General features: G+C 39.0%; 3 protein-coding genes across 3 annotated transcripts; 1 reads left to right on the top strand and 2 right to left on the bottom strand.

Moving 5' to 3' along the window:
• Positions 1-11,478: 11,478 nt before the first annotated feature.
• Positions 11,479-15,542, bottom strand: Tpr2 (Tetratricopeptide repeat protein 2). Its single transcript, XM_070671039.1, has 11 exons — positions 15,185-15,542; positions 14,641-14,729; positions 14,260-14,384; positions 14,012-14,200; positions 13,764-13,882; positions 13,541-13,694; positions 13,297-13,461; positions 13,065-13,233; positions 12,829-12,975; positions 12,605-12,757; positions 11,479-12,521 (listed from the first exon to the last, which is right to left on the bottom strand). The coding sequence occupies exons 1-11, from the start codon at positions 15,265-15,267 to the stop codon at positions 12,412-12,414; spliced, it is 1,503 nt and encodes a 500-aa protein (XP_070527140.1). The 5' UTR covers positions 15,268-15,542; the 3' UTR covers positions 11,479-12,411.
• A 1,333-nt stretch (positions 15,543-16,875) lies between these two features.
• On the bottom strand, positions 16,876-20,811 carry LOC139111008 (titin). Its single transcript, XM_070671036.1, has one exon. It carries the CDS (start codon positions 20,809-20,811, stop codon positions 16,909-16,911), a length of 3,903 nt encoding a protein of 1,300 aa, XP_070527137.1. The 3' UTR covers positions 16,876-16,908.
• Creg (Cellular Repressor of E1A-stimulated Genes) lies at positions 20,643-26,515 on the top strand. The gene is made up of 8 exons (XM_070671046.1): positions 20,643-20,782; positions 22,297-22,726; positions 22,993-23,070; positions 23,558-23,978; positions 24,774-24,928; positions 25,798-25,917; positions 26,000-26,081; positions 26,163-26,515. The coding sequence occupies exons 4-8, from the start codon at positions 23,753-23,755 to the stop codon at positions 26,330-26,332; spliced, it is 753 nt and encodes a 250-aa protein (XP_070527147.1). The 5' UTR covers positions 20,643-20,782; positions 22,297-22,726; positions 22,993-23,070; positions 23,558-23,752; the 3' UTR covers positions 26,333-26,515.
• The last annotated feature ends 321 nt before the right edge of the window (positions 26,516-26,836 follow it).

Below are 26,836 nucleotides of genomic sequence, written 5' to 3' on the forward strand. Positions count from 1 at the left end.
GTTTTTCGCCCACTTTTTCAGCGGAATCCGCGATCAGAAGTGGCGAGCGTATTGGAAATACATCGCCACGCTAATGACTCGCCACCGCATAACTGATCTCCAAAGATATTTCACCTCTATATGTATAAATTTGTCTGTCTGTCTATCTTAACGTTCGATTATAATAAATAATTTTATTAATATTGTTGTAGTTATTATTATCTTTAAAAACTGATATCTTATAATTATCTCGTAGGCAAATATTTCTTTAGAGAAAATGCAATAACATAGTATTTTTTAAATCTTAGTAAAAAAAAGAAAAAAAAAAGATTAAAGACAGATCATTAATTTTAATTAGTTTTTCTCGGCCAATTAAAAAATTTGTCATTATAGCAATTAGTTCAAATTCTTATTAATTTCATTCATTTCAAAATTCGTAGGCATCTCAATGAAGAGAGATGCAGCTTTGTCGTTATGCATAATTTCGCAAATCCACCAATTATCATTTGACCCGCCGACTCTCCCGGCAAAGCAAAGAGGGTCACCAGGTGGCGAAGCGGCGATTTTTCCCTTTTCCCGATTACGGGCGAGGCTGCAGGCGGTCGGTATTAATCCCGCGCACTGTTCTGTACCATCGTCATGGAAACGCAAAGCCCCGAAAAATCATTTCGACGTCGAGCGTTGGCCGATAATAAAAAAAAAAAAAAAAAAAAAAAAAACCAGGTAGGGAGGAATAGGAGGTGCAGGGATCCGAGAAGAGGATGAAGAGGGCAGCGAGAGAGTGAGAGAGGACGGAAGAGGACGACGCGTTTCGAGAGTGCTCGCTTGGAGCACGAACGTCGAGTAGGACGATAATATTCGACCTTTCGAAAAAGTGTGCGCAATTTCAATCCAGAGAGAAGGGAAAGGAACTTTTTCCGAATAGAAACGCGAGGATGGACCGGAAGGAAGGATGAAACGATTAGGTGGCGTCGATTGTGTCTCCGCACCATTCTCTTTGCAACATCGTAACATCGTGTCTATATTATAAAAAAAAAAAAATCGGTATTGCGCCAATGCGAACCAAAGCACGAATCTTAGAATTGAGTTCAGTTACTGAAATATTTAGTACTGCGAGCATAAATCAAAAATAATGAATCAAAGTCGAACGTAATTGTTTTAATACAAATTTTTTTCTGTTCCAAGTCTTGATAAATTTCTGTATCTAAATTAAAAACAATTACAACGTTTGAATAAAAAAAAAAGCATACGTAAAAATCGAAAACAAGAGACGGCGATAAGATAGAAAAGGATAACGACGACAAAGAGAAAAACTCCGATTACTCTTGTGTTCGCCAGTAACGAAGAATGAACTCCTGACCGCGGCGAAATATCGCGCCATAAAGTTCACCATCCTCCTTGTTCCAGCTATCTCGATTTCTCTGTTCCTTTTCATTTGTTCAAAGTCCTTAAGCAGACTCCTTCGTGTTCTCCATTGGAAAACCAAGAACGAAAGAAAATTTTACCTCTCCCTTCATCCCATTTTCCATTCTAGAAAATCTCAATTCTTCCAAGACTTTCGTTTTTTTTTTTCCATTTCTTTTTCCATGCATCTCCTACATCCTTACATTTTATTTATTAGTTTCTCTAGTTGTGCGTAATTCTTGCTTTTATAAAATTCAACTTTTTATAGATACTTGATAAAATTGCGAAACTTGTAGAACGAAATAATTCTCTAGAATGCAATGTAAAAATTAAAACTCTATTAACTTGACTAACAATTTCCATGCCTTCGAGCCTTAAACATGAATCTAATCTCAAACCTCAAGGTTACACAGTAAAGAAGAGAAGCGAAATGAAGGTTTACGAAGGGTCTTCACTTCTCCTCTTTCTTTTCCTCGGTTCCAGAGTTCAGTTTCTCTCTTGGGTCTATCTCGCGAGAGATCCGCACGAATCGAACTCCGGAAGGAACGGGAGAAGAGTCGAAGGATGCGTGGTTTTTCTTTTTCTCGTCGTTCCTCGTGCTCGAGTTACTCGCTTCCGCGCGAGCGCGCGTCTATCTGTCGCAGAAAGGATCGAGACAAGCCGAGGGTGAAAGGGCGAAAAAGAGAGGAAAAACGCGAGGACACCGGCTGCCACGAGATGCGATGCGACACTCTCGGGTGCTCCAGTCGTGGCTCTTGTCTACCGGGTGCGCGAGAACGGATAATCTCGACGTGTGTTCATCAGTGAAATTCGTAAAAATGATAAAGCTCTTAAAGAAACTCTACGCTAGAAAAATTTAATTCGTATAAAAGTTAACGAAGCACTTTTATATGCAAGTCACATTAAAAAATGACCAGTTATTTTGGCATACGTTCTTCGTATGAAATTCATAAATTTAATTCTAAAAATAATAAAAATTTAATGCCCCGTTTAAATAACTTTCTATTAAAATTTTTGTTTCTATTATCTTTCAATATTATAAAATCTAAAGAAAGGATTATTTTCACGAGACATCTCGACACGTGAAAATTTCGTGGAAGATGCAGCTTAGAGTAGCTTTTTGTAAAAAAAAAATTCATCTTGATCTCGCAGCATCTCGTCTGGCGTAATCCATGATACTTTCTCGGGAATTGCGTGGAGTCACCCGATAGTGTCGTCGTTACGCTCACCCTCTCGGTGGTACGAGAGGGTTCCAAAGCTTAAATGAGCCGCGCGCTGTCGTGGCATCCGCGGCATTTTCCCCTTTTATCCCCGCCGCGTCTTACCCTGCACAGCTTGCGGCGGGCCTCTTCAGGGACGACGACGACAACCCCTACACGAGAACGACGATGACAACGACGACAATACCTCATCGGGATCCTTCCACGAAGAACGACTTTCGCGCGCCGACGAATTTCATCGATATCGCACAGGCATTATATACCGAGTGGCCGTGAAATGTTTGTCGTAAAAGTTCCACAATGCGATAGTTGCATGTGTGAAACATCGCACGAAGCTAAAATAACTGTTACCGACTTGAAAATCTACTTTTAGGACTAGTCACACAAAATAGTATAGTTGTACTTGACTGAAAGTCTTGACCAAAAAGAATTGATTAGATTTATAGGTCTAAGTGATCTCAGGCTAGACGTGTACATGTCGTTGTACCATTTTATGAACCCTTTAAACTTCAAGTTATTAATTAATTTACTTTTCATATAAATAAATAAACTCTACTCTAGTTCGTCATAGGCAAAGTTCAAGTTCTCAATAAATATATGTAAAAACTTTTCATATCTATTATAAAATAAAAGTTCGTAATTTATTAATAGATTGAACCACTTTTTTGAACCTAACATGAAAAAAGTAGTTAATTTACAATCGCCCGTGCGACTCAAACATAAATAATTAATTTTAGCCTTCATGTTATATTAAACCGTCAGAGATGGCGAGTATTTTACGAACGTTCGCGTCCCCGCGGTCTCTATTTGCAAAACATGCACGGCAGTATCAATTAATATCATTAACAATTCCGCGCGATCGTCACGATATTGCAGGTGGGTATCTCGCGATCGATCAAAACCGATATGATAATTAAACCCTGCGGCTTTATATTTGACTGCGTCTCGCTTCGTATACCATAACGCTGCGTAAAATGCTCAGAATCGGATAGAAACGAAATAATATCTTAAATCCACTTGCACCTATTAATTTTTACCCTTTTTAGGTAAATTTTAAAATTGCTAGAAAAAATTCCCATTGCATTAAATAATATCAAAACGCTCAAACATTTTTATAACATCCTATACGTATATATTATACTTTTTTTTACTCTTAGCTATTTATTATCTGTTAGATATTAGATTTATTTGTATCTATAGCTAACTAACGGTCAGTATCTAGCCTCGCAAACGTGCCACCCGTTAAAGTAAAAAATTAAAATGATTCCCGACGTTTTCCCTGACCTCTCGCCAGTGCCCCCCCCCCTCCCCTCCGGAAGGGTAACTGAACGCAACCCTCTCACGCGTGCGAGCACTCGTTTCTACTGATATATATCGGGTGTGAAGAGTCTCGGAATACTTGAGCGACGTCTTCGTGCTAACCCCTCGGTGCTCGGCGAACCGAGACGACCCCTCTTGTACGACCTTCTGCCCCTCCGGCAATGCGCTCTTTCCCTCGAGCCCCCGTTCTCGCTCTCTCGAAATTTATTACACTTTGCTTCTCGCTGCGCCTCGCTCTTCGTGGCACATTTATTCCGAGTGCATTATCATATGCGTGCACGCACGCACGTGAGTGCGTGAGCGTTTTAACAAATATAAATGTGTAACGCGATATAAATGATGGAAAGTGCCGTCGAACGATTGGAAAAAAGGGGATGGTCATTGTTAACGTTGCGTGACACCACGTGCTATCGTCTTTAAGGGAGAAATGCCTTGCAAATTTGATCGCGATAATTTCGCGAGTGACGTTGCAATCTAATATATAAGTTGATAAAGATGTTAACTTTCTCGTTTAATTGTGCTACGAAAATCTCGTCCCAACGATTGCATAAAACTTCCCGATATATTAAATCTTACGTTTATTAATCTTAATTTCAAATAAATTTTTTATGACATGAAACTTTCAAACTGGACAAGATCTGATTGTCAAAGGGTGTCCCGCGCATATGTTTATTCCTTTCAACGCGGTCAGCTACAATCAAATCTAAGACAGAGCGATTTAAAAAGTTCCGTGCCTATTAAAAATCTCAAGAAACACCGCTAAAGTTCTCCGTGTAAACAAAACTTGGGCGAGGATTTGCGAAACTTTTCGACAATTTCGATATAACGATTGTTTAATGGAACTCGTAGGACTTGAAGCTTAACGCAAGAAGGCGGTGAATACTAACTACTGTTAAATTGGCAGTTTAGCCAGACGCCGGGTTAAGCTCTATATATCGACTACGAACTAACTCGACGTAATGTCCCCCGACCGAGTACACAGTTGTAGCTTGCCAGGATGACTGCTGGCAATGCAACGATTCAAGGTGAAGCCACATCGTCCAACATAGATATGCACGTTCTCGTTTACCCGAAAGAGTAGTTTCACGCAAGGTCGTGTTAACGATAAAGAGAAGGCGATACGAGGAAGATTGTGCATATAATAAACTATTTTTTCAAATTAAAGAGATACGTCTTCACTATTTGTTTTTTACTTAACGCAATTTTTAAAAAATTGCCAAGTACATGTTACACCAAGGTGTTAAATTTCACCAAGCAAAAAGTAATTCTTTAATAAATAGAAATACATTCGGTGTAATTGCATTTGTATTTGTGCGAAAGCATCGTTTCTGTGTAAATAATTTTTGCTTGTAATACCCGGAAAATTGTTAAAAAGCGTGCATAGGCACCGATTTAACTGGATCGTGGTACCAAGCTGTAACTCTGTGACTGTATATGAAGAAGTAAATGGGGAGCGATACACGCGACCGCTTTTGATCCTCCGACCAGACGCGTGCACGCGTCATCCCTTGGATGCAGGGGAGGATGCCGGAATGGTACACATCGTTAGCATGCTGATCTCAGGCACCCACCCTCGTCCCCGAAAACTCCGCAAATCTCCAATAGCCTAAACCACACGTGCATGAATTCGGGCCTTGACTTTGTATTTCCATTCATTAAAGAATGCTGTGACTTTTTATGGCTCATTGTGAAATGTGACCCCTTACCGTAAAAATATGAATTCATAATGCTTCCAATTTATACATTGTAATTATTAATTTATAGAGACCGTTAAAAAACAAAAGTGAAAACATCTTACCTACTTCTATAATACCAAAAGTAACATACTTATGTATGTAATATAATTTATGAAATAAAAAAAAATATATATATATTAATAAAAAAAAAAACTGAATTATTTTTCAAGATCCTGCTCTGCGATACGCAGGTGGTCCTTTTACGCGTCGTATCCTTTTACTTTCAATTATAAATTTGTATGAATTGGATCACGTTGGTTAAAAATGCAATTAGCAAATGGACGGACTCTTCGCGCTTAGAGCACGGAGGCTAGCTCGAGCTATGCGGGACTGATAAAAAGAGAGACGGAAAGGGAGAAAGAAAAAAAAAAAAAGAAAAAAAAAAACTCGACGGTATCGAGCTGTACCTGCCCGTCGCAGGGATATGCAACCGGCCGAACCCCGCGAGAATCGACATGTGCGGAGGACGACGACGAGGAAGAGCAGCGCGCGTGCCACCGCGTAACAAACATCGGATGCACGAGAGGAGGGCCCGACAGCGCCGTCAGCCGGTGGCGGTGGCCGCTCGGGGGATCGCCGGCTGAGGGCAGGCAGCAGGGGGTACGAAAAGCGGGGGATGGATGGATGGGCGAGTTGTGAGTTATCAGGGGCGGGCAGGCTCGTGCGGCTCTGCTATCCCCGCGAAAACGGGGATGCGCGGGTGGTGAGGAAGCGTGGTAGTTCTGGCCTGGTGCTACCCGCATCCACCGGGGGTTGGCTGTGGGATGGGGTGATCGATATGCCGTGCCGTCGCCAGTGCCATACACCACGCCACGCGCGCGTACATTCCGCTTCAACGACAACGTAAGGAGGAGATAGTTATCGGAGGACGCGATTGTTTCAGAGGGAAAAAGGGGAGCGCGCTCAGCGGGGGCGTTGCGTAATATTTTTGCGGTATCCCGTGCGAAGTGGTCTCAAGGGCTCGCGAATTATAATCACTTTGACTTCGTCGCGAACTGAGTAAGTCGCAACTGATCAGACCTTTCCCTCCCGTTCTTACATTGGTCTCGAAAACAACGACGAGACCGTAACAGATTACGATAGCTCGAGATACATTTTCTCAATTAATTTGAAAACGTTACGCAGCGATTTTTAAAACTCGAGTTTTTTCTTTAAACGTTACGTTAGCTTGACGAGGTCTAGGTACTTGAATGTTTCTTCAAATTGTAAGTCGCGTTAATGCATCGTGCTCAATAATATCATACAATAATTTTTTTTAGCGTGTACACTCTTTCTACGATCTTATCGTACAGAATTAATAATTAATAACAATTAAACGTTCCTAATTGCACAGATTGCTATCAGCATTTCTCGACGTGCGTTTATCTCGCGTACTGTACGTCGCGCGGCCGTACAGGGTGAAAAGCATCGGAGGAATGGTAGCAGAGGAAGCCCGGGGGGTGGTTTCGAAGCGATCAGAACTACGGGGCTGTTCCGTTCGTCCCTCGGCATCGACGCCACCCTGCCTGCACCCCGGATCGCTCTAGTTCGACACGTACGTACACCCATGCACGGTACACAGACGCGCACGCGAGAACGGACGCCTCGCCTCCATTCCGCCGTTTTCTGGGTTAAGTAGAACATCCTGCGGGACGTCGCCGTCGACGTCGGCGTCGTCGCGCGACGTGTCCGTGCCGGTATACGATCGTAGATATATACGAGGACATATGTACACGGGGTGTCTCGAAAGTTGCGCGTTTTCGCGACGAGATACGGAGCCAATTTTTTTTCCCGGCCTTCTTCGGCAAAATCAGATAGAGAGAAATCATCGGTCTTACAACCGTCTTCTGAAGTTCACGAATAGACTGTACATTTGTCACAAGTGTATTCCTGATACTGAAATATCACGGGAATCGAGATTACAATTAAAAACTCTTGTCCGAGTTACATCTGATTGAAAATCAGCACGAATTAACGGGCTGACGTATGAACATCTGTCCGGAAATGAAGAAAGATTGCTATCGCTTTCAATGAAAATAAATAATTTCGCATGGTAATAATTAATCGTGATTTCGTCATTTGGATTGATCGGATCTTTTATAGCGCGCATAAATCTACATCGCGCGCGTTGGTATCGGCGCATCGAGGCTTTCCGTATCTCGTGGCAAATTTTATGCTATACATTTAAATTAGCTTTTTATTTTATATTATATATTTAGATTAATATTCTCACTTTTTCCTTTTCTTCTTCTTTAATCCTCACTTCCTCTCTGTCTGTGTCCTGAAATTATTTTAACATTATTATCAAAAGAATACAAACTATTCATTAATTTACGCTTTCTTTCAATAAAATTTGCTAAAATAAATTAATACACATTATAAGCTTAGTAACAAACCTCGACGTAATATGCTGCCAATGCCGGATGGGTCCCACTCCTTGCTGCACTCGATACGATTCCACGCTCGATCATCGTCAGGATGGAGATTCATCTGGAGCATCTTGAATTCTTCAAATCACTATCGACGCCGTTCACTACCGCTCGCTTCGACATCCCGCGCGAACGAAGCGTCGAGAAAGGGTTAGGTTACTCGGACAGCCCGATCGTAATCGCACGTATTATATGATACTCCGCGATTAGTATTCACACGGCACACAAAATACAAAGCCGGCACTTCTCTTAATGCATATTACTCGCGACCACCACGGCAGCTAACCTTTTTCACGCCGCGAAAATCTTTACGCGAAGATCGTTTTGATTCGCAACCAACGTCACGGTGAGTTTGGTGCGCAACCCGCGTAATAAAACTCCGCGATCAAGAAATAGCGAAGAGCTTGACGCGCGATTGCGAAGGAACTCCGCGGTCGAGAGATAGCGGTGAATTTAACGCACAATCTACGTCCCGAACTCGCGATCAAGATGACGGAGAATTTGGCACGCAATTAGCATCTCGATCGTAAGATGGCAGTGATATATCGATTGACCGCGATGTCGCTTAGCTCATCATCCGGAGTCAAATTCACTCGGCACTTCTGATCATTCGCGAGGGACACCCTTTCGTACGATATTTTCGTACGAGAAGTCATGCCAATTCGAAAGATGCATAAAGTATGACTAATATGCTACCGAAAGCGGCGAGTGAGACGTAATATTTCGTCTCAATCCCCCCATTGAAACTTGACAAGAAACTCCATCGCGAGCGCGTCGATCAGCATCGTAATGCGAAATTACATTCGATATTTCCGACGGGATTATTTCGTATCGCGGAGATCTCTGCACGGCAAGCAATTTCAACTCGAAAGGGAAACGATCGGAAAAAACGGACGCGGTGACGAAATTGGCCCGCGATCTCTTTGTTCCGCAAGACGCGGCTCGACGTGATTCAATTCGGGATCTTATATCGATTAGCGCTTGGCGATCGAACTAAATTCTACTTGCCTCGTTCTTAATAACGTGAATTACTGACGACGGTCGCTGCCAAGGTGGATTTTTCTCGCGTCGCGATGATCACCGTGCGAGCAGTCGGTCCGACGAAAGACGGTTTAGAATTATAATGAATATAGCTGAGTAACTCGCGACGTGATTGACCAGTTAAACTTTAACCAAACTGCTCGTAGCGCCAACCGCAGATCACGCGCGAAACTTGATTTGGCGCGTATACCGTTTTTTATTGTCGCGATAAGTTTTACAAAACTAAAGAGTGCCAGGATCTCACAAAATGTTGACTTTACTCTAAATTTATGTAAGGATTGCTTTTTTTTTATGGCTCTGTTAATGACGTAATCGAATTCGCAACATCAATCACGCAGAGTAATCCAAAAAGAAAGATACCAATGTTTCTCACTTGCGGTCGGCCGTGCGCAATCAAAACCTAATCAGCCCTCGACTCTCTCCTATGCCCACGAAAGACGGCTTTCAGAGATTTCGTCTCGCCACGCGCGCGCGCGTGAGGGGGATGAATTTCGGGGGCTCGTATCGAGAAAGAGGGTGACGCGAGATCGGGGACCGGAGGGACGGAGACTGAAACGGGGTAGAGCGTATGGTAATGGCGCGTAATACGATCTGATTGCATTTATGATGAATGGGGGTCGCACGACGCGGCGCGGCACGGAGGGCGGAAAGGGGATGCATGGGGCGACGCGTGTCGTGTCGAGCGAGCGGTCGGAAATTCTGCTTGCGGTTTAATGACAGCGCCAGCGCTCGTTCACTCGCTCGCTCGCTCGCTCGTTCTCGTTCGATTTTCGACCCTTCGTTCGTTCGCCCTCCTGCAGTCTCGTCGATGTACCCCACCCCCCCAAAAACAGCCCCTCTTTCTCTTACTCTCGCTCACCACGCGCCGAGTTATCTTGACGCAACGCACGCACAATGCTCGACTAAAAGCGCTTATCCACGCTTATCCTAATTTGCGCGTGTTCGAGAGAAATTTTTGGTTGAAACAAAACCAAGAATGTATTTTAATATGTATGATAAATTCTCGGAGACTCTAGATTAGATATTTTTTGCGCATCGTTAAATTTCGTTTAATTCCGAATACTTTTTGGCCTTCCCCATCTGGAAGTCTTTAGGTGCGACGATGCGTGCCTTCGATAACGAATTTACGAACCGCATGCGCTCGAAGATGCACGGTCGTCCCGTCATAAGCATCGTATCGCACATTTGGATCTCGTTCCCATCGTTCGACCGCGAACGTGCGATGTCACGGACGGATATCGGGATATCGTGACGAATCACCACCGTTCGCCGGGGAAATTTCTCACCCCCGACTGACCGATATGAATGATGATCCCCTCATCCTAGTTATCGCGAATCCTAGTTATCGCTAAGAGAAAAACAGGCTACGCATACATATACGCTCGCATATACATATAAAGATCAATAAAACGTAAAAATACGAATATACATTTTTTTAGTAAAAATAAGTACTATAAATCATGCTACATACTTTAAAGATTTTAAAAAAAGTTAATTACTATTAATTATTTGACTGTCAAATAACGAATAAAGCTCGACATTTTTTGACACTCTTATCCATAATTCGTTCTCACGCAATAACTATCTCAATCGATTGGCTTCGACTAAACTTTCTATGATAATAGCAACAATGAGCAATACGCTCCTTGCATCTTAGTATCCAGCAACAAGTTAAAAAATTTGATTTATCATTGATTTAACTTTCTGTTATTCAGCGAACAACGTCTGTTTTTACAGAGTTAAATGGTTTTTCCAACATTATTCCAATCGAATCGGTGTGGACACCCCACACGTTGTCGTTCACGTACGTGTGCACGAGTATACGGCGAACCAGGGTTTCTCAGCGTCCCTAGAGAGTGATCGAGTGGATTGCCTTGACGCGCACAACTCTCCCGCCTGAAAGTCACCTCCAAACTTCCCTCCTCTGATTTTCTCTCTTCCTTCTGTTCCGTCGGTTCTCCCTCGCCTCTTCACATGCACCTTTCTCCTTCTCATTCTCAACCTTTGTCTTTCCACGCGTCCACTCCCCGACAGCTGGGAACGAACACTCTTGGACAGGAAGATAAGTGATGGACGAAATTGCTTGGCTTGGCAAGAAGCTTCCACGTGGTCTCCGAAAGATGTGTCGTCCACGTTCCTCGTTGTCACACCGGTATACTTTCAGCTACCTGCGAGAGTGCAGAACACCGTAGATATCCAATAATGCAATTTAGTTTTGTGATTTTTCAAATTTCTCTCAACGTTAATATTTTTTTTTTATCTTTAAAAATAAAAGCTCTAAGAGTTAATAAGAAATGGAAAAATTTATATTACGTCGCAAACACATACGACGCGAATAATTAATAATAACATAGAATAATATAAAAAAAATTTACTTATAGAATTGAATAGAAAAGCAAAATATATTGTAGTTTATGTATTTGTAAAAAGTTCTGTGGAATGAATACATTGTTGGATCTATGGAAACAATATATTCTTAAATTTTTGATAATTATTTAGGAAATATATTAAGCATATGTATATACCATCGCAAAATTAACTTACATAATTCGTACTACACGGAAGTTATATCATTTAAATCCAATTATTTCATAATAAAATGATTACATTTTTCATTGATTTGTAAAAACAGATATAAAGCCAATATTATACATTATATGCAAGCATAAGTATTATGAAAAATATTTCGTTAACATTTACATATTTTAATTTTATTATTGCAATCAGTAAAAAATAAGACTGTAGTAAATCTTCGATTTTACTTTTAAAAGAAACTTTTTTAATTGGCACTAAAATAAAAAAAAAATTTAAGCTCTTTAAATTTTATCAATAATTAACATACATTAATAACTTTTAATTAAAAAATAAAAGATCTCTCAACAAGAATGTTTCATCTATTAATCTAATGAATATGAATTTGCTTTTCTTTCTATTCGCAAAGGTTTCGTCAGGTACAAGTGTGTTCAAACCTCGAAATTGCCTGTTCGCCTGTTGTACTTCGACGTTAACCTTAATGTTTCTTCGCTTAATTCCATATATCGAAGATCTACTGCATTGCAATATATAATAGAATCGTAAACGATATATACATTTGTCATGCTGAAATAAATATGCACATTAACGATTGCTTAAACAAATATTCACGTTTAGCAATCGCGAAGTTATGAAACGCAAATGATACTACATTGCATCGTGGGCTTACATATGTCAAAAATTCGATGCAGAATGTACTAAAACAGACTTGAGTATCATATACATATTTAGATACAGTGTACCATATCATGTGTTTTTGCAAAAATATTGTTAACCTGGAAATTGAAACTGAAAACTATTACTGGGAAAACCGTCTTGAAATTGAAATTGGAAGCCTCCATCTTGACAGAAGAAGTGGAACATTGCATTTGGATCCATATCTAAAAAAAGATAAATTTATATACAAATATATAATATTAATAGTAACAGAAAAGCATAAACGTAAAAAAATCGAAATATTAACCTTGAAAACCACTTTCACTGTCATCCAGATCATGACCGCGATCATAGCGAGATCGTTTCTTAGGATCTGAGAGAATACCATAAGCTTCTCCAACTTCTTTAAACTTCTTTTCTTGCTCTTTTTTTTCTCCTTCGCTAGCGTTAGCATGACGATCTATAAAATATAACAATTGTCAAATTTACACTTACAACTGTATTTATTTTTTAAATTGTATTCGGTCTTACCTGGGTGGTGATCTAAAGCTCGTTTTCTATAAGCCTTTTTAATGTCTTCAGTAGATGCATTTTTGTCAATACCCAAAATTTTATAATAATCTTTTCTTTTGGATTTTCTCAATAACAATTTGGCTTTTCCAAGTAACCGTTTCGTCTCTGAGAAAATTGTATAAAATATATTAAAAAATCTTAACATACAACCCGTCATTAATATTCCGTACGAGAAAATTGATAGAGATTCGTACCACGATTAGTCTTATCCATTTTACACGCTTTTTCAAGATCACGAACTGCCTCTTCAAATTCTTCAAGTTCCATATAAATATTTGCTCTTTTTAAAAGAGCTTTCAAATAATTATCATTGAGCTTTAAAGCTTCTGTACATTCTGCCACAGATTCAGTCAATTTTCCTAACTAAAAAGAGCAACAATAAGTACTTATAAACGTAACAATTTTTTTTAAAGCGTGGTGTAATACCTTAGCAGCAGCTGTTGCTTTATTAAAATGCAATTTAGCATTAGTCATGATATTGTGTGGATCAATCGTCAAAGCTTCATTATAAAGATCATAAGCCTCTTGAAATTGTTCTCTTTTAAATGCTGCATTGCCTTCTTCTTTTTTCTTTTTCAAACATTTTGCTCTCTATTTAAAATAAAAAAATTAATATATTACTATAAAATTAATAACGTATTATTTAACGTTATCCTATTTTTCTTCTTACTTTGTATATTTCTAATGCTTTGGCATGATCTGGTGCAAGTCGCAATACTTGTTGAAAATGTGTAAAAGCTCTTTCAACATCATCTTGAAAATACAAACACATTCCACGAATATATAATGCTTCGGCATTATGTTTATCGATGTGTAAAGAATCACTAAAATAAAAAAAAATATATATTAATATAAAGAAATGTATATACTCTTTAGTAAAAAAAATAACTCACTATGCAATATCCTGAGCTTCTTGATATCTCCCTAAAAGAGCTAAGCATTCTGCTTTGGTTAACTTAAAACGTGTTGCAGACGTACTTTTGTCACAACAACGATCCATACAATATACAACCTGCAAGAAACACAAAACTTAATAATTATATAATCTTCATATATATGTATATATATAATAATTATATAATCAAAACTTAATAATATATTTAAAAAAAATAATATAAAAATTATTATCGGGATATTATACCTTACGATAATCCTTAGCGGTATAAGCAGTATCAGCATCCGTAAGGAACTTTTTTACATATGCTATGTCTTTTTGTTCTGCAGCTACAGATTCATTCTTAGGATCAAACTCCAACAGTTTCTTTAATGTGGTCTCAGCTTCTAGAATGTCTCCCAAAATCAAACAACATTTGATTTTTCTTATGTATGCCTAAAAATAAATAGACAAAATTTTAATTACAATTAACAAGTAAAAAATCATTGACATACCTTAGAAAATGTTGGTTCTAGTTCAATACATTTTTTAGCATCTGTTAATGCATCTCGATATTGTCCAAGCATCATGTAACATGCTGCTCTATTGCTGTAGTAGCGCGATACATTAGGACACAAGGCTGAAATATTTTAGTTTATTGTAATTATTTACAGAAATAATTCCACAATTAATGTAAGAAATTAATTTATACATTTATAGATAGATTTAAATATTTAATAATTTAATTTTGTAGAAAAAAACAGAAATGTTAATTAAACAACATATTAAAATGCTAATATAAAAATAGTATCAAAGACAAAGTTATTTAATTATAAGTCAATGTTGTGTTAAACCAAAAAAAGAATATACTTATATAATAAGGCAAAAGCACTCACCAATAACTTCATTGTAACCAACCAATGCTTTTTTATATTGTTTTTGTGAATAATACTGATTAGCAGTCTCCTTTTTTGTTTCAGCCAATCTATAAATATTATATATACATATATATGAAATAGAATATTTAAAATATATTTATATGCATCTACAATATTAAGAGGAAGCATGAATATATGTATAGCATGTTTATAATATATTTATACATATATATTGTTTGAGTTTATATTGCTGCTATTCTTATGTATATGTTCATATATTATATATCTTTACTGGTATTAAATGTCAAATGAAGTAACAAATGTATTATCTTATTGTCTAACTGTAAATGTGTTAATATTAACCTCAGAATAAATCTACTCAAAAGGACAAAGCATGATTAATATTCAAGTCTATACATTTTAAATACAATGACAAAAGTGACGAGATTTACAGGAAATTCGAGCCGCAAATAGATAGACTTCCTGGTTTTGGGTCCAATGACGTAAGAGTGCATCGGGTTTACAGAAAGGCGCGTTAACGTTCTTTGGCAGGAGAACTCACTTTTTGGTACTCTCGGATTCTTCTGTAGCGTCAGCTACAGTTTCTGCAGCGATGTTGATCGGTTGATCGGATGATGATGCCATAGCCGTTCTCAACAGACGGGACGAGGATAAGCGACGACAAATCGCCGTTGGCACCGCGAGAATAGGTGAGGTGACTCCTTCGCCTAAATCGTATCGTCGAAACAAGAAGCGAAAGAGTCTCGGCAGCAAATACAACGAACGATGCACACTATGTGGCGTAATGGACGCGGAGCAACGTGTGTTCTCTTTTCCTCCCTCATGCGCCGTCAGGAATGGCGTTCGTTCGTGGTGCTGCGACGGCGGCTAGCGTACGTGATCTTGGCGTAGTCTGCGTTGAATTTCACACGAAGCGCGCGCGTAGAAGTGACAAGGAACACCAGTACGCCAGTCGCCGTCGGCGCTCGTCGCAGCAAATGACATCCAATGAAACTTCTCTTTCTACAGGGAAGCAGAGCTCTCATTGGATATCGCGTGAGGCTCGCGACGTAAATCGCGCTGGTGTGCATCCGGTATTAGGCCCTCATTGTAGACGCCGCTTTACACCGCGTATTACTCGGGCGTTTTCGACTCCGGCTCCCATTAAAATTTTCTTCGGCAAGTTTCGGCGATCATCATTATAAGTGCGCGGGATTTTGTCAACGGCGACTGCATCTCGCACGTCTTCTCCGTCGCGGCTGAGATTCTATTCGTTTCGAGCAAGTAATTTTGAAGAACTCGAGGAAGATAAAGTGCGCGGGGAACATATCGCGACTCGTCTCATTCGCTGTTTAGTACAAGTTCTCGACGTCATTCATTTTACAGACAAGAATACACCGAAGGATATGGATTAAAAGTGACTTCGCCGCCAATTTTTTGTGTGGAGACCGAGGACGACTCGAGTGAAGACTCGACGCAAGTAAGCAACGCTACGAATACCGAGAGTGCAAATTTATATTTACAACAAATAATCGTTCGTCGCGCTGCCACGGAAGGAAGGAAGGAAGGATGGAAAATAACCTATTCTAACGTAACTTAACCGAAAGCTACAAATGTAAGTAAACCGGCAACATGCCATCGACCGTAAATTACTTAATTGTAATTACCATGTAGAAATAATTATAATTAGTTGATGTCCCCGAATATAATGACGCGCGTGAATTGGGATCTTTTGAAAAATTGCGCACGTAACGCGTGTATGGTTTTTTTAAGTAAAATATATATAATTAAAAAAAAAATAATTTTTAATATACTAAATTAAAATTTTTTTTTTTTTTATGTAGAAAGTTTTGCATATGACTTAACCAACAATAGAACAAAATATCGCGATATAATAATATAAAACACGTGAGAAAGTTTAAAATTTAATTTTTTGATTATTTCGGTAAATACTTAAGCCATTTAATCACAATCAAATATTTTACACCGCGACGTTCTTATATTTTAATAATACATTATAAGCAGAGTGAAAATAGAATACAGTCTTCTACTATTTCAGTTGATTCTACCACAAAGTATCTTTTCATTGAGCAGCATTTAGAGACATTTCGCTCTTCATTTTTTTTTTTTTTACTACTTACATACGTTTCGCTTTCGTTTTCGCTTACATATACGCGAGAAGAATTAATAATAAGTTTAAGCGGAATGTCCGAGAGCAAAGCTCAAGAGAAAAGAAAACTGTCTGGTGTCTTTTACAAGTTATTTTTTATCAGGTACAGGCAACAATTATTTGGAATGCCTGGGCATATTTATCTCAGGATTTGTATCTGCAACGTCGTGACGTTCCGTTTCTTCCGTAGGAAACTCATAAAGTGGCTTAAAACCTCCGAAAAGCTGTGGCTTAAAGTTATCGGCGTCGAATTCGTTCTTTTCCGTCTGCGTGTTATTTTCCGAGTCTACAAGCTTCGTTTCATCGCTGTTGCTATCTGACTTTCTCTCTGCTTCTACGGCAGGTGGTTCGACGACGACGACACTCCAGCCGTTCTTGCTAGGTGTCTCGGCGCTCATACTGGCGACGAAAGGAGCCATGAAATTTTGCGGCGCCGGTGCTGAACTGGAAGAACTCGACGGCTGTTGCGAAGGCAGAAGTACCGTTTGCTTCGCGTCGTTTACGGTAACGTCATCGTGCAGATCTTCGTCAAGACGATGTATTGGATACGGAGCGTTCGTTGGCGTGTAAACGTAGGCGATCGGCGTCGACGTAGATGTCGAACTCGACGACGACAAGACCGGTGCGGTGCGATGTAACGTCACGGAAATTGCTGCTTCATTTTTCTTTCGATACGGTAAGAAATCTTGTAAATATGGAATCACATTTACGTCATCATTTTTCTCGTTTTCTCTTTCGCTCTCTATTGCAGCGGAAATATGCTGCTGATGTCGCTGCTCACTGGGTATCAAGACAGGTGTCTCTTTTACAACAGGAAAGACAGATGATGGATCAGGTCGTTCTAATGGATACGGAAAGTTCAGGGCGATAGGTTTGTTATAGACGATGTGTGTATCGTCCTGTTCGTTCTGAAGTAAAGTGTCGGGTGGTAGCGGACGCTGAGGACCCCGTGTACCCATGACGACGCTGCCATCCTTCTCGTTGGAATCGTCTGAATGTATGTTGACTGCAGTGTTGACCGGATATACGACATATACGGGTTGTTCCGGCATTTCTGATAGATCTTGATTATTTGATTTTCTTCGCTCCGCTTCGTGTGTCGGTACAAGTTCTGCGGATTCTACAGATTCGACGGGTTGTGTTATTTGAGCCGCACTATCCTCGTCGTCGAATTCACCATGTTGTTGTATCATTTGCAGAGTCGCAATGCGGGGAGGATCTGCCGTCCTGCGTTTCGGAAACAGCGGTGGTCTTGGTGGAGTCATCGACGGTTCTTCTGGGTATCTTTCCGAGCCTTCGCTTTCACGTTCGTTCTTGAGCTCGGTCTTACTTCGATTCTCCTTTCGATTTTCGCCACTCTCGCCATTGTCACCGCTACCATGAACGAATCTATTTAACGGCGTGTTCTCTTCCGGACCTCCACGAGGTATGGACGGTACTCCGTGCGGAGGACGGAGTCTTCGTATCGTTGGTTCCGTTTCGTGAGGTAGAATGACACTGTCCACCTTCGGCGTCAAGGCCAGTCTAACTGCGTGAATCGGTGGTGGTGGAGGATTCAGGCGCTGAAGATACGAAGGTGGCGGCGGTAAAGGTCTTCGTGACGGGTGAGGCGGCAACGACTGCCTGATTCTTGTAGATACGCTTTGTCCAACCGGCATAGTTCCTATTATATCCGGACTACGATGACCGTGCGACGCTTTCGCATTAGGACGAAACTGTGGCAGAATATTAGGCAGCTTCACGTCTGGCGAGTACGGTCGTTTTCTTATTCCTGCGTCCAATGAAGATGCCGGCAATCCCGAGTGTGGTTTGATACGCGGTGGCAAAGGTAATCTCTGCGGTCTCGAGTGATTCGGTTTTGACGTATCAAATTGATAATGATAATAATAGGACGGTGGCTTGGTGCTTTTTGCAGGTGGTACTAAATCTTCAGCAAGCTGTGGTAGATCTCCAATAATATCGTCTGCGGTATTCGGCGTCGTTTTATTCGTTGCTGTCGACGTTGAAGTTGTTAATGTCGTCCTGGGCGGTAGTTCGTGAATGCTACCATCGGCTTCGTTTATAATGACGATATGCTCTTCCGTCACTACGTTTTTGTCCTTCGTTTCGTTATTTGGAAAAACTACATAGCTGGAATCCTTTTCCTTACTTGAATTCTTCGTATCGTGAATTACGGTATTCGTGATAGTGGCGAAGGAATTCTGAGGCTTCGTTACATCAACTTCGTTGCCACTTTTCAGAGGACTTGGCGGCCACCACTTTTGCTCATGTTTGACTTCTTTTGCAGAGTCAGGTGGGTCGTTACGGAGCGGCCAGAATAGATCAGTCTCAGGCAAGCTACCATAAGGATTCTCTCCAACAGCTGTCCCGACCGAGTAATAACCACCGTCGACATTTTGACGATTTCCGAGAACGAAGGACACGGTATCTTGATCTGGTGGTATCACGATATTACTCGTGCTCTCTACCATCACTCCTGGTTCTACTCTGTCCGATTCCGATGTAATTATCGAACTCGGTCTATATCCATGATTTATTATAATGTCATGATGTTCCGCAATGCTTTGCTTTCTGTCATTGTTCAAAAGATGTTGCTTGTTAGGCGATATTATTGGAAATTGTAATGGATTATTCGTGGGTACATTTTCTTGGAGCGTAGGCGGCGTCGAAGATGTAGATCGCGAAGATGCGACTGTCATCGTGGTTTCTGCCGATGATGGGGTGACAGTCGTACTTGTAGTTGTCGATACTGTTGTACTAGAAGTGGTTGTCGACGGTGCCGACGTAACATCGTCTCTTAATAAATCGCCAAACGGTAAAAAATAATCGCTTTCTTCGTTATCGCCATCACCTTCGGTATCAGATTCGTAAGTATCGTAAGAATCTTTATACTCTTCGATTTGCGTCGGTTTCGTCTCAGGTTTCGCGTGGGACAGCACGAAATTATTGAGATTTGGTGGGTCCTTGTAACGAATGGTGACCTGCGCCTTCTCTGTCATTCCATCACTCGAAGATTGCGTTGAAATGTCACTTGGATTTCGATGAGACGCCGCGTGCAGCTTCTCTATCGGCAAAAGAGTTTTCTCATTTTCTATCTCCGTACGGTCGATCGAATGAAACGTGATCGAAGTACTGGATGGCTTCCACGTAGTTACAATGGGTGCTTTGGTCGAGGCAGAAATTGCAATGTGCGATGAATTCATCGTTATTGGCGATGCGGAAGTCGTGATCGTCGACGGACTTGTAGTGCTTGTCCACTTTACTTTAAGATCGTCGAGAGTCGTAGTTCTGTACGTGCTCGTTTTTGCCGGCGGGTACGAGCTTTTCACAGGACGTACATACAGATCGTTCTCCGGATGCTGAAGCCTGTGGTTGTACGTGCTATAACTATTGGCGCCGCTCTGTACTTTTGTATTCGCGTACGAGCTCGAGATTAAAGGATACTTGTCGTTCCCGTATTTGTCCGAGGAATAATGAACGGGTAAGTTAAGGAAGTCATGAAAGTTATGCGTATACGTGATCTCATTGGGGCCGACGTCGTGACCATTCTTGTTCTTGTTTTTTTCCTGCCCCGCGTATGCGCTTTTCTCGTCGCCACTATCTTGGCCTTTATCAACAACGTCATCTCCGTTTTCTTTATCATCTTGCTCATGATAATAGCCGGTGTAGTTGAGAGCTTTAACAGGCGGTGCCTTTTCGAAGTCGATTTTACCGGTTATCGGATCTTTTTCCAGAGAGAACGGTTTGCCGCCGTTGAAGGCGAAAGGATACGGAATATGGTAACGTGGAACGTCCCCGTCGTCACCGGATAAAGTCTCGGCGCCAGCGGCAGCAACGGTGCTCTCCGCCGCTATGAGATCCAGGTCAAGGTCGTCCAGACGTATCTTACGTTTCGAGGAGCTCTCGATCTTGCCGGATCGGGTCTTTGACCCGGCATTGTTGTCCAGATGACCGCCCATCAGATACTCGCCTGACACACATACCAGAAGGGTGAGAAATATCCATAGGCGTCTCCGCATCTCTTATAATGCCTAAAAAAATATATCGATTCAGTATTATAAAGATTTCACAATGTGAAATTTAATATAATATCGTGTTTTTCTTTTCACAATTTTTTTTTATGCCAGCATTCCGCATGTGTGCTAAAAATGTACAGACATTTTTTATCTCAATTTCAAATGCGGGTGTTGCGTTTCACACAAAGAAAGAAATGCATTTAAAAAAAAGAAAAAGTAACATACGACTCACATGCAGCATTATTGCCTAAGTTGCGGCATAATTAATTCTGTGTCGCAGATACATGCATCAATTTAATTTGCAATTAAATTAGCTATCAGATACGTTGTAAGAATTCCGGAAATATTACTGTAAACGCGTCATCCTACTACGTCATACTAATTATAAATGTAAGGTCGTTACTCCAAACAAGTTCCGTTCGACCAAAGTTGTGAGTGGCATAAATAAAATGTCAAATATATGCAGAACTTTAAGAGGATTTGTCTTCGAGATTAATGCAAATTCGCACACGTTAACAGAGATATTTCGATAAACTTGTAACGTACACGACAGCAAACTATATATTACATCAAGCAGAATTCCGTTTCAATAGTATAACGGGTTTCAGTGGCCTCTCTTTCTTCCGTCTTTTTCTTTTCTCTTTCCACGTGTTTTTCGCACGGATTCGCTTTACGCTTCCTCCGAGCTGTCCTACGGTTTTGATAATCCTATCTGACTTTAATATCCAGGTCGAATAACGTTGCATGGTGACATGTATTCGTCCGTTAAAATCGTCTAACGCCATTCACCATTCATAACACGGACTGTAACGTCCGTGGTCGTGACCCGGTGTCTCGGTATTTCCTGACACGGTGAATGGGATGCGCCAGATGATGTTGGTCAGTATGACCCACTTTATTTCCTACTTTGGGGGTCTTGCCTCCGAATTGTATAATTTCAGTTTCGCGCACGAAGCCTCGCGAATCACGTTTTACACGCGCAATTATTTCGGTCTGGATTTTCTATCTTCGGCTTGTTTCGCGAAGGATATAACACGCGTGTATCGTTTGAGAATTTTTTATTGGTACTTTGTCGGCTTCTAAACTATGAATTTCTGTATTCCTTAGGAATCTCTTAAGAATTTTTATTTTTATTATCAGACAGAAGAATGCTAATTATTTATTAACATATTAATTAAAAGTACTGCATTTAGTTTTATCGTTAGACCTGACCGCTTAATTAATACTGTACAGATGTTGCATTGAAAGATCTTATTATTAGTTGTGTAATTATGCTTTTTATTTATTAATTAAGATAAATCGTTATACCTTGATTACGTGAGTAGATCGTCGATAGATTGAGACCTCTCTTCGGCTTCTCGCAATTTTGGTATCTCTTTATGACTTATTCACTAATCCATCCGCACATGATTTTCAATGTAACACATTTGATTCAAATGTAATTGCATCTAACAAGTGCTAGCTCAAATAAAAATGTTCTCTTTGCAGACACGTCAAAGCCGAAAGATTAAAAGCCCCGGAAAACTGGCAGGAACGTAACCCTGGAAGAAGGTCGTATAACGACTGAACAGCCTTGTTGTCAGGACGGTAGAAGGAAGACGAAGAGGTGGAAGAACAGGACACGCGGTGGAGGAAGATCTCGCTCTAAATGACCCGAAGAGTAGGAGAACACTGCGGCCGTCCGCAAAGCGAGGAAGAAACAAGAAACGAGGAAGCGAACGATTACAGAGATATCTAAAACTCGACGAAGTGTCTAAGATAAAGGATAACGGAAATTTGCATTAACTTGTAAAAAACGGATATCGTGCGAAGAGGACGCAAACGAATGAGATTAACGTGTAAAATACACTTTTCATCAGACGTATTTTAGAAATATTCGTTAAAAGATATAAATTAAATCTGGAAAATTTAACTATCGGTGAGTATAAACTTGTAGGAAAAATAATTAAAAAAAAGAATTTTATTTAAAATATATAAGAATATAATATTAAAAAATTGATAATTTACTAAATTCGAACGGTTTACGTAATATTGTTATTCTATAGAAACTTTGCGTGTTTTAATTCTGATTGATTTAAATAGCGAGAAAACTTCTTTTTTTTAATTAAAAAAGCATAAGAAGGGCGTGTATGGAGTTTTTGTGATTATGTTGCCGCTAATATTACCGTACGATGTAACGTATAGCTTGGGGTACATGGACCATCGTGTAGGTGTCCGCTCGCTGCTGCTGCTGAAGGATACAGAGTCAGAAACGGAGAAACGGTACGTAGAACAGTTAGACGACGACCCACATCGAGCGGAGTGCCTCGCAGCAGCTTGCGTACCAGTTTCTTCGACCTTGCACCACAATCAGGCGCCACACACAGCCTTCTAAAATTTTATAAGATTATTGAGGAAACAATTTGTTTATCGTTCTCGAAAAGCTGTAAAATTTCTGGCGTCGTTGCAACTATTGCGGCAGTCGAAATTAAAAATAATGATTCCACCTCGCTGAAAATTGAATCATAATGCAAGGGGCTATGTCTAAATGCACCAAACGTAGTTCGAAGTTGATTGCTGCTTCATACATTTTTATTTTCTCACAGTAACGATAATAGACTTGTAACAAAATATCGTTCCGTGAATTATATGAATAATTATAAAAAAACAAAGTTTACAGAGTTTATCTTTTTTAAATTTTTCCAGGCTATCGCGCGCAATGTGCAACGACGTATTTACTTTATGCGATAACAATATTTGGTGTTTTCAGGTTTAATCTATCACATCTGTCTGTGCTGCGCAAGTCACGAAAACCAATCGGCCTCGTCATTAAGTTCATAAAGCGCGCGCAGACAACATCAGCCACTTGCAAGGCGCATTTACTGCTGAGCTCTTACCTTCGTGGGAAATATCGTTAAGTAGTCCCGCTTCAATTACTCGTCACGAAATACCCGCAGCGCATACCATGATGTTGCGATTTGTGAGCATCATCGTTCTCTGCGTCCTGTTGAGTGACGCTAGTAAACTCTACGATGGCACGAACTCTGGATATTGGAATAACGTCGAGTCGAGGAAGACAAAGGAATTTCTAGCGACTGGACTCGATGATCAGGATAATCGACAAAACCGTGTCCAGCTCTCACAGAATCTACCGCCAGCCTTAATGGCCAGATTCGTCGTTAATCAAGCTGGTAATTAACATGATGTCGTTAGCACCCATCAAATAAGTTTTCGCATAATAAAATAACATATTACATCTAAAAAGTTCATCATCCAATTAATTATATATGCTGATATATACATATAATATTTCAGCATACAAAAATTTCTTATATATTCTATAAACCATTTTAACATTTATATAAATTTCTTTATGCAAACGTATATTTATTTTATGAATAAAAAACAAATAATTATCATCGAGATGCGCGGCAGATATACATACCAATTCATACGCACGTTGCGTGCAGCTTTGATTTTAAAACTTAATCAACTATGTAATTAAAATAAAATTTTTGCAGCTTATGCGTCATTCCATCAATAGATAAATGTTGAGAAATTAAATTAAAAATAATGCGTTTTAAGCAACATTAGATTCCAATATTATTACGCTTTGTGGTTGAAATATAGTATGTAGCTGACTCATTAAAATACAAATATTTGGCCTCGCGCCAAACGTATTTGCGTTGGTATTAACTGATAAATAACTTGTCATCATTGTGAGACATAAAAAGGATTTTAATATAGAACAAAATTAAAAATAATCTTTTTATTTCTCAGAAGAGAACAAAGAAATTTGATTGATTTTTTCTCGTTTATTGAAACTTTAAATTTACCTAAAACAGATAGCTTTTTTTTTAATAAATTTTAATTATTTTATAATAAAAAAAAAGAACAATATGATAAAATGATTTACTTCATTGTGTTATATGTCTTTAATATACCTGTTCATCTAATCGACATTATCTGACTCTATGTATCGGCAGAATGGGCAGCTGTAGCGACGATAAGCACAAGGAAGGATGTTCAAACCTTTCCCGTTGCAAATTTAGTCTCCATCGCCGACGGGCCTGCTGGAAACGGTACTGGAATACCATATATGTACCTCACACCTCTCGATTATACCGCTCAAGATCTCGCTGTAAGTAGTGATAGTTTAAAATTAGTATCAATTGATTGTCATATATATATTTGTGTAACGTATAATGTAGTACACATATTATACATTATTTAAATATAAAAAAAATTTCTTAATATGATACTTATTCTGTGAAAATAACACGAAAAAGATCTAGCATAATTTATTTGATATTCATTTTTTTCTTTATCTTTTGGTGAAACTAAATAATTAAAGCTTATAAAAGATTATCTTTTCAACTTATCTCTATTAATAATTACAAATTTTTTAATCGCATAATGTATACGTGTGTGATAGCATGACACGATAACGATAATTATTGATATTACATCTGTACAAATATAATAAGACGTTATTAGTTAAATTTGGTACTTTTTTAAATTAAATAAAGTTAAATTAAATAAATATTAAATCGATATAATTATTTAACGATTATGTCAACATATACATATAATTAACTACTAAGAAAGAAAGAAAGAAAATTGATTGCACTTTCACGACATAAATTTTTATCAATCAAAAAAAGATTTAAGATACCTAATCAGAAGATAGTGATATTGCTTCTTTAAATAAAAAAATGTGATATTTTTTCCAGTCTACAGAATGATTATGAAGTATAATTTATTAACAATATTTTATTATATTTGCACAAATGTTTTTCAAAAATTATTATTTTCATATCACGTACAGTATGTAGTGTATAATTAAGAATTTAATTACTGCATTATCTTGATGCATTATCAAGAGCTGAATATAAAAAATTTAATTATAGAATTTTATTCTTTAAGTTTAGAAAAAAATTAAATTTAATCACAATAATATACTTATATTAGTCTCATTTTAATCATTAATTGTATTAATAATTATTATAGAAAGACCATCGCGCGACTCTCTTAGTGTCACTGGCTCAAGGCAACTATTGCAAGGACAAAGAATATGATCCGATGGACCCACGATGTGTAAGAGTCATGCTAACTGGCAAGATTACACCAGTAAGTATTTTAATTACATAATTATAAATTACTTTTTATATGTATATTTAGCAATTATTAACACTGAATATTTTAATGCCAGCTAAAAAACAATACTGCAGAGCATGATGTTGCAAAGAAGTTATTCTTTGGTCGTCACCCAAAATTGGAAAACATGCCTATAAGTAAATACCAACGATCTCTTTACATAGCATCTATAGAGTTTATGTATTAAATTACATTAATATCATATTTGTTTTGTGCAGATCACAAATTCTTTTTCGCCGAGTTGAAGATAGCGGCAATTGCATTATTGGATACTTTTGGTGGACCGAAATACATTTCCCCTGATGATTATTTGAATCCACCGTCCTTCTACAATTTTCTGCGACATGCAAGAATCGCATCTCCGTTTGTCTCTAAACCACTCGTTTAATCATTAATTGGCTCTTAGAATTTAATAAGATATATTCTTACAGTCTGAATCCTTGAGGCTCAATACTAAAATCTGCTAGGCAGTTTTATAAATTTAATATTTTTATAAGAGGAAAAACTCATTTAGAGAGTCATCAAATCGATTTTTTTTTTTTAATAAATCGATAATATAACACTTCAAAAATATGTTATTAAAATTTTTAACCGAAATTTGAAGTCCTGTACGTTTTGCATTCTTAAAAGGAACGCGGCTCTCAGATATATTCATCGAAGGCAGTTTCGTCGAAAGCCGACGGCAGAGTTGATAGATGACCGGTAACGTCGGTAAACCAGGAGGTATTGGCATCTAGCGGCGATTGCCAGAGTCAATCACTCCATCGCATATAGTCAGACGGTCGAAGAAATTAATAGTATGAATAAACGATAAATCAGGCATTCCAATACGGCAAAATAGAATAATAATTAATGTAAAATAAAACAGAATTAAGTAAAATACTGTATAATA

The sequence above is a fragment of the Cardiocondyla obscurior genome, linkage group LG22 (genome assembly GCF_019399895.1).
Source record: "Cardiocondyla obscurior isolate alpha-2009 linkage group LG22, Cobs3.1, whole genome shotgun sequence".
Lineage (NCBI taxonomy): Eukaryota > Metazoa > Arthropoda > Insecta > Hymenoptera > Formicidae > Cardiocondyla > Cardiocondyla obscurior.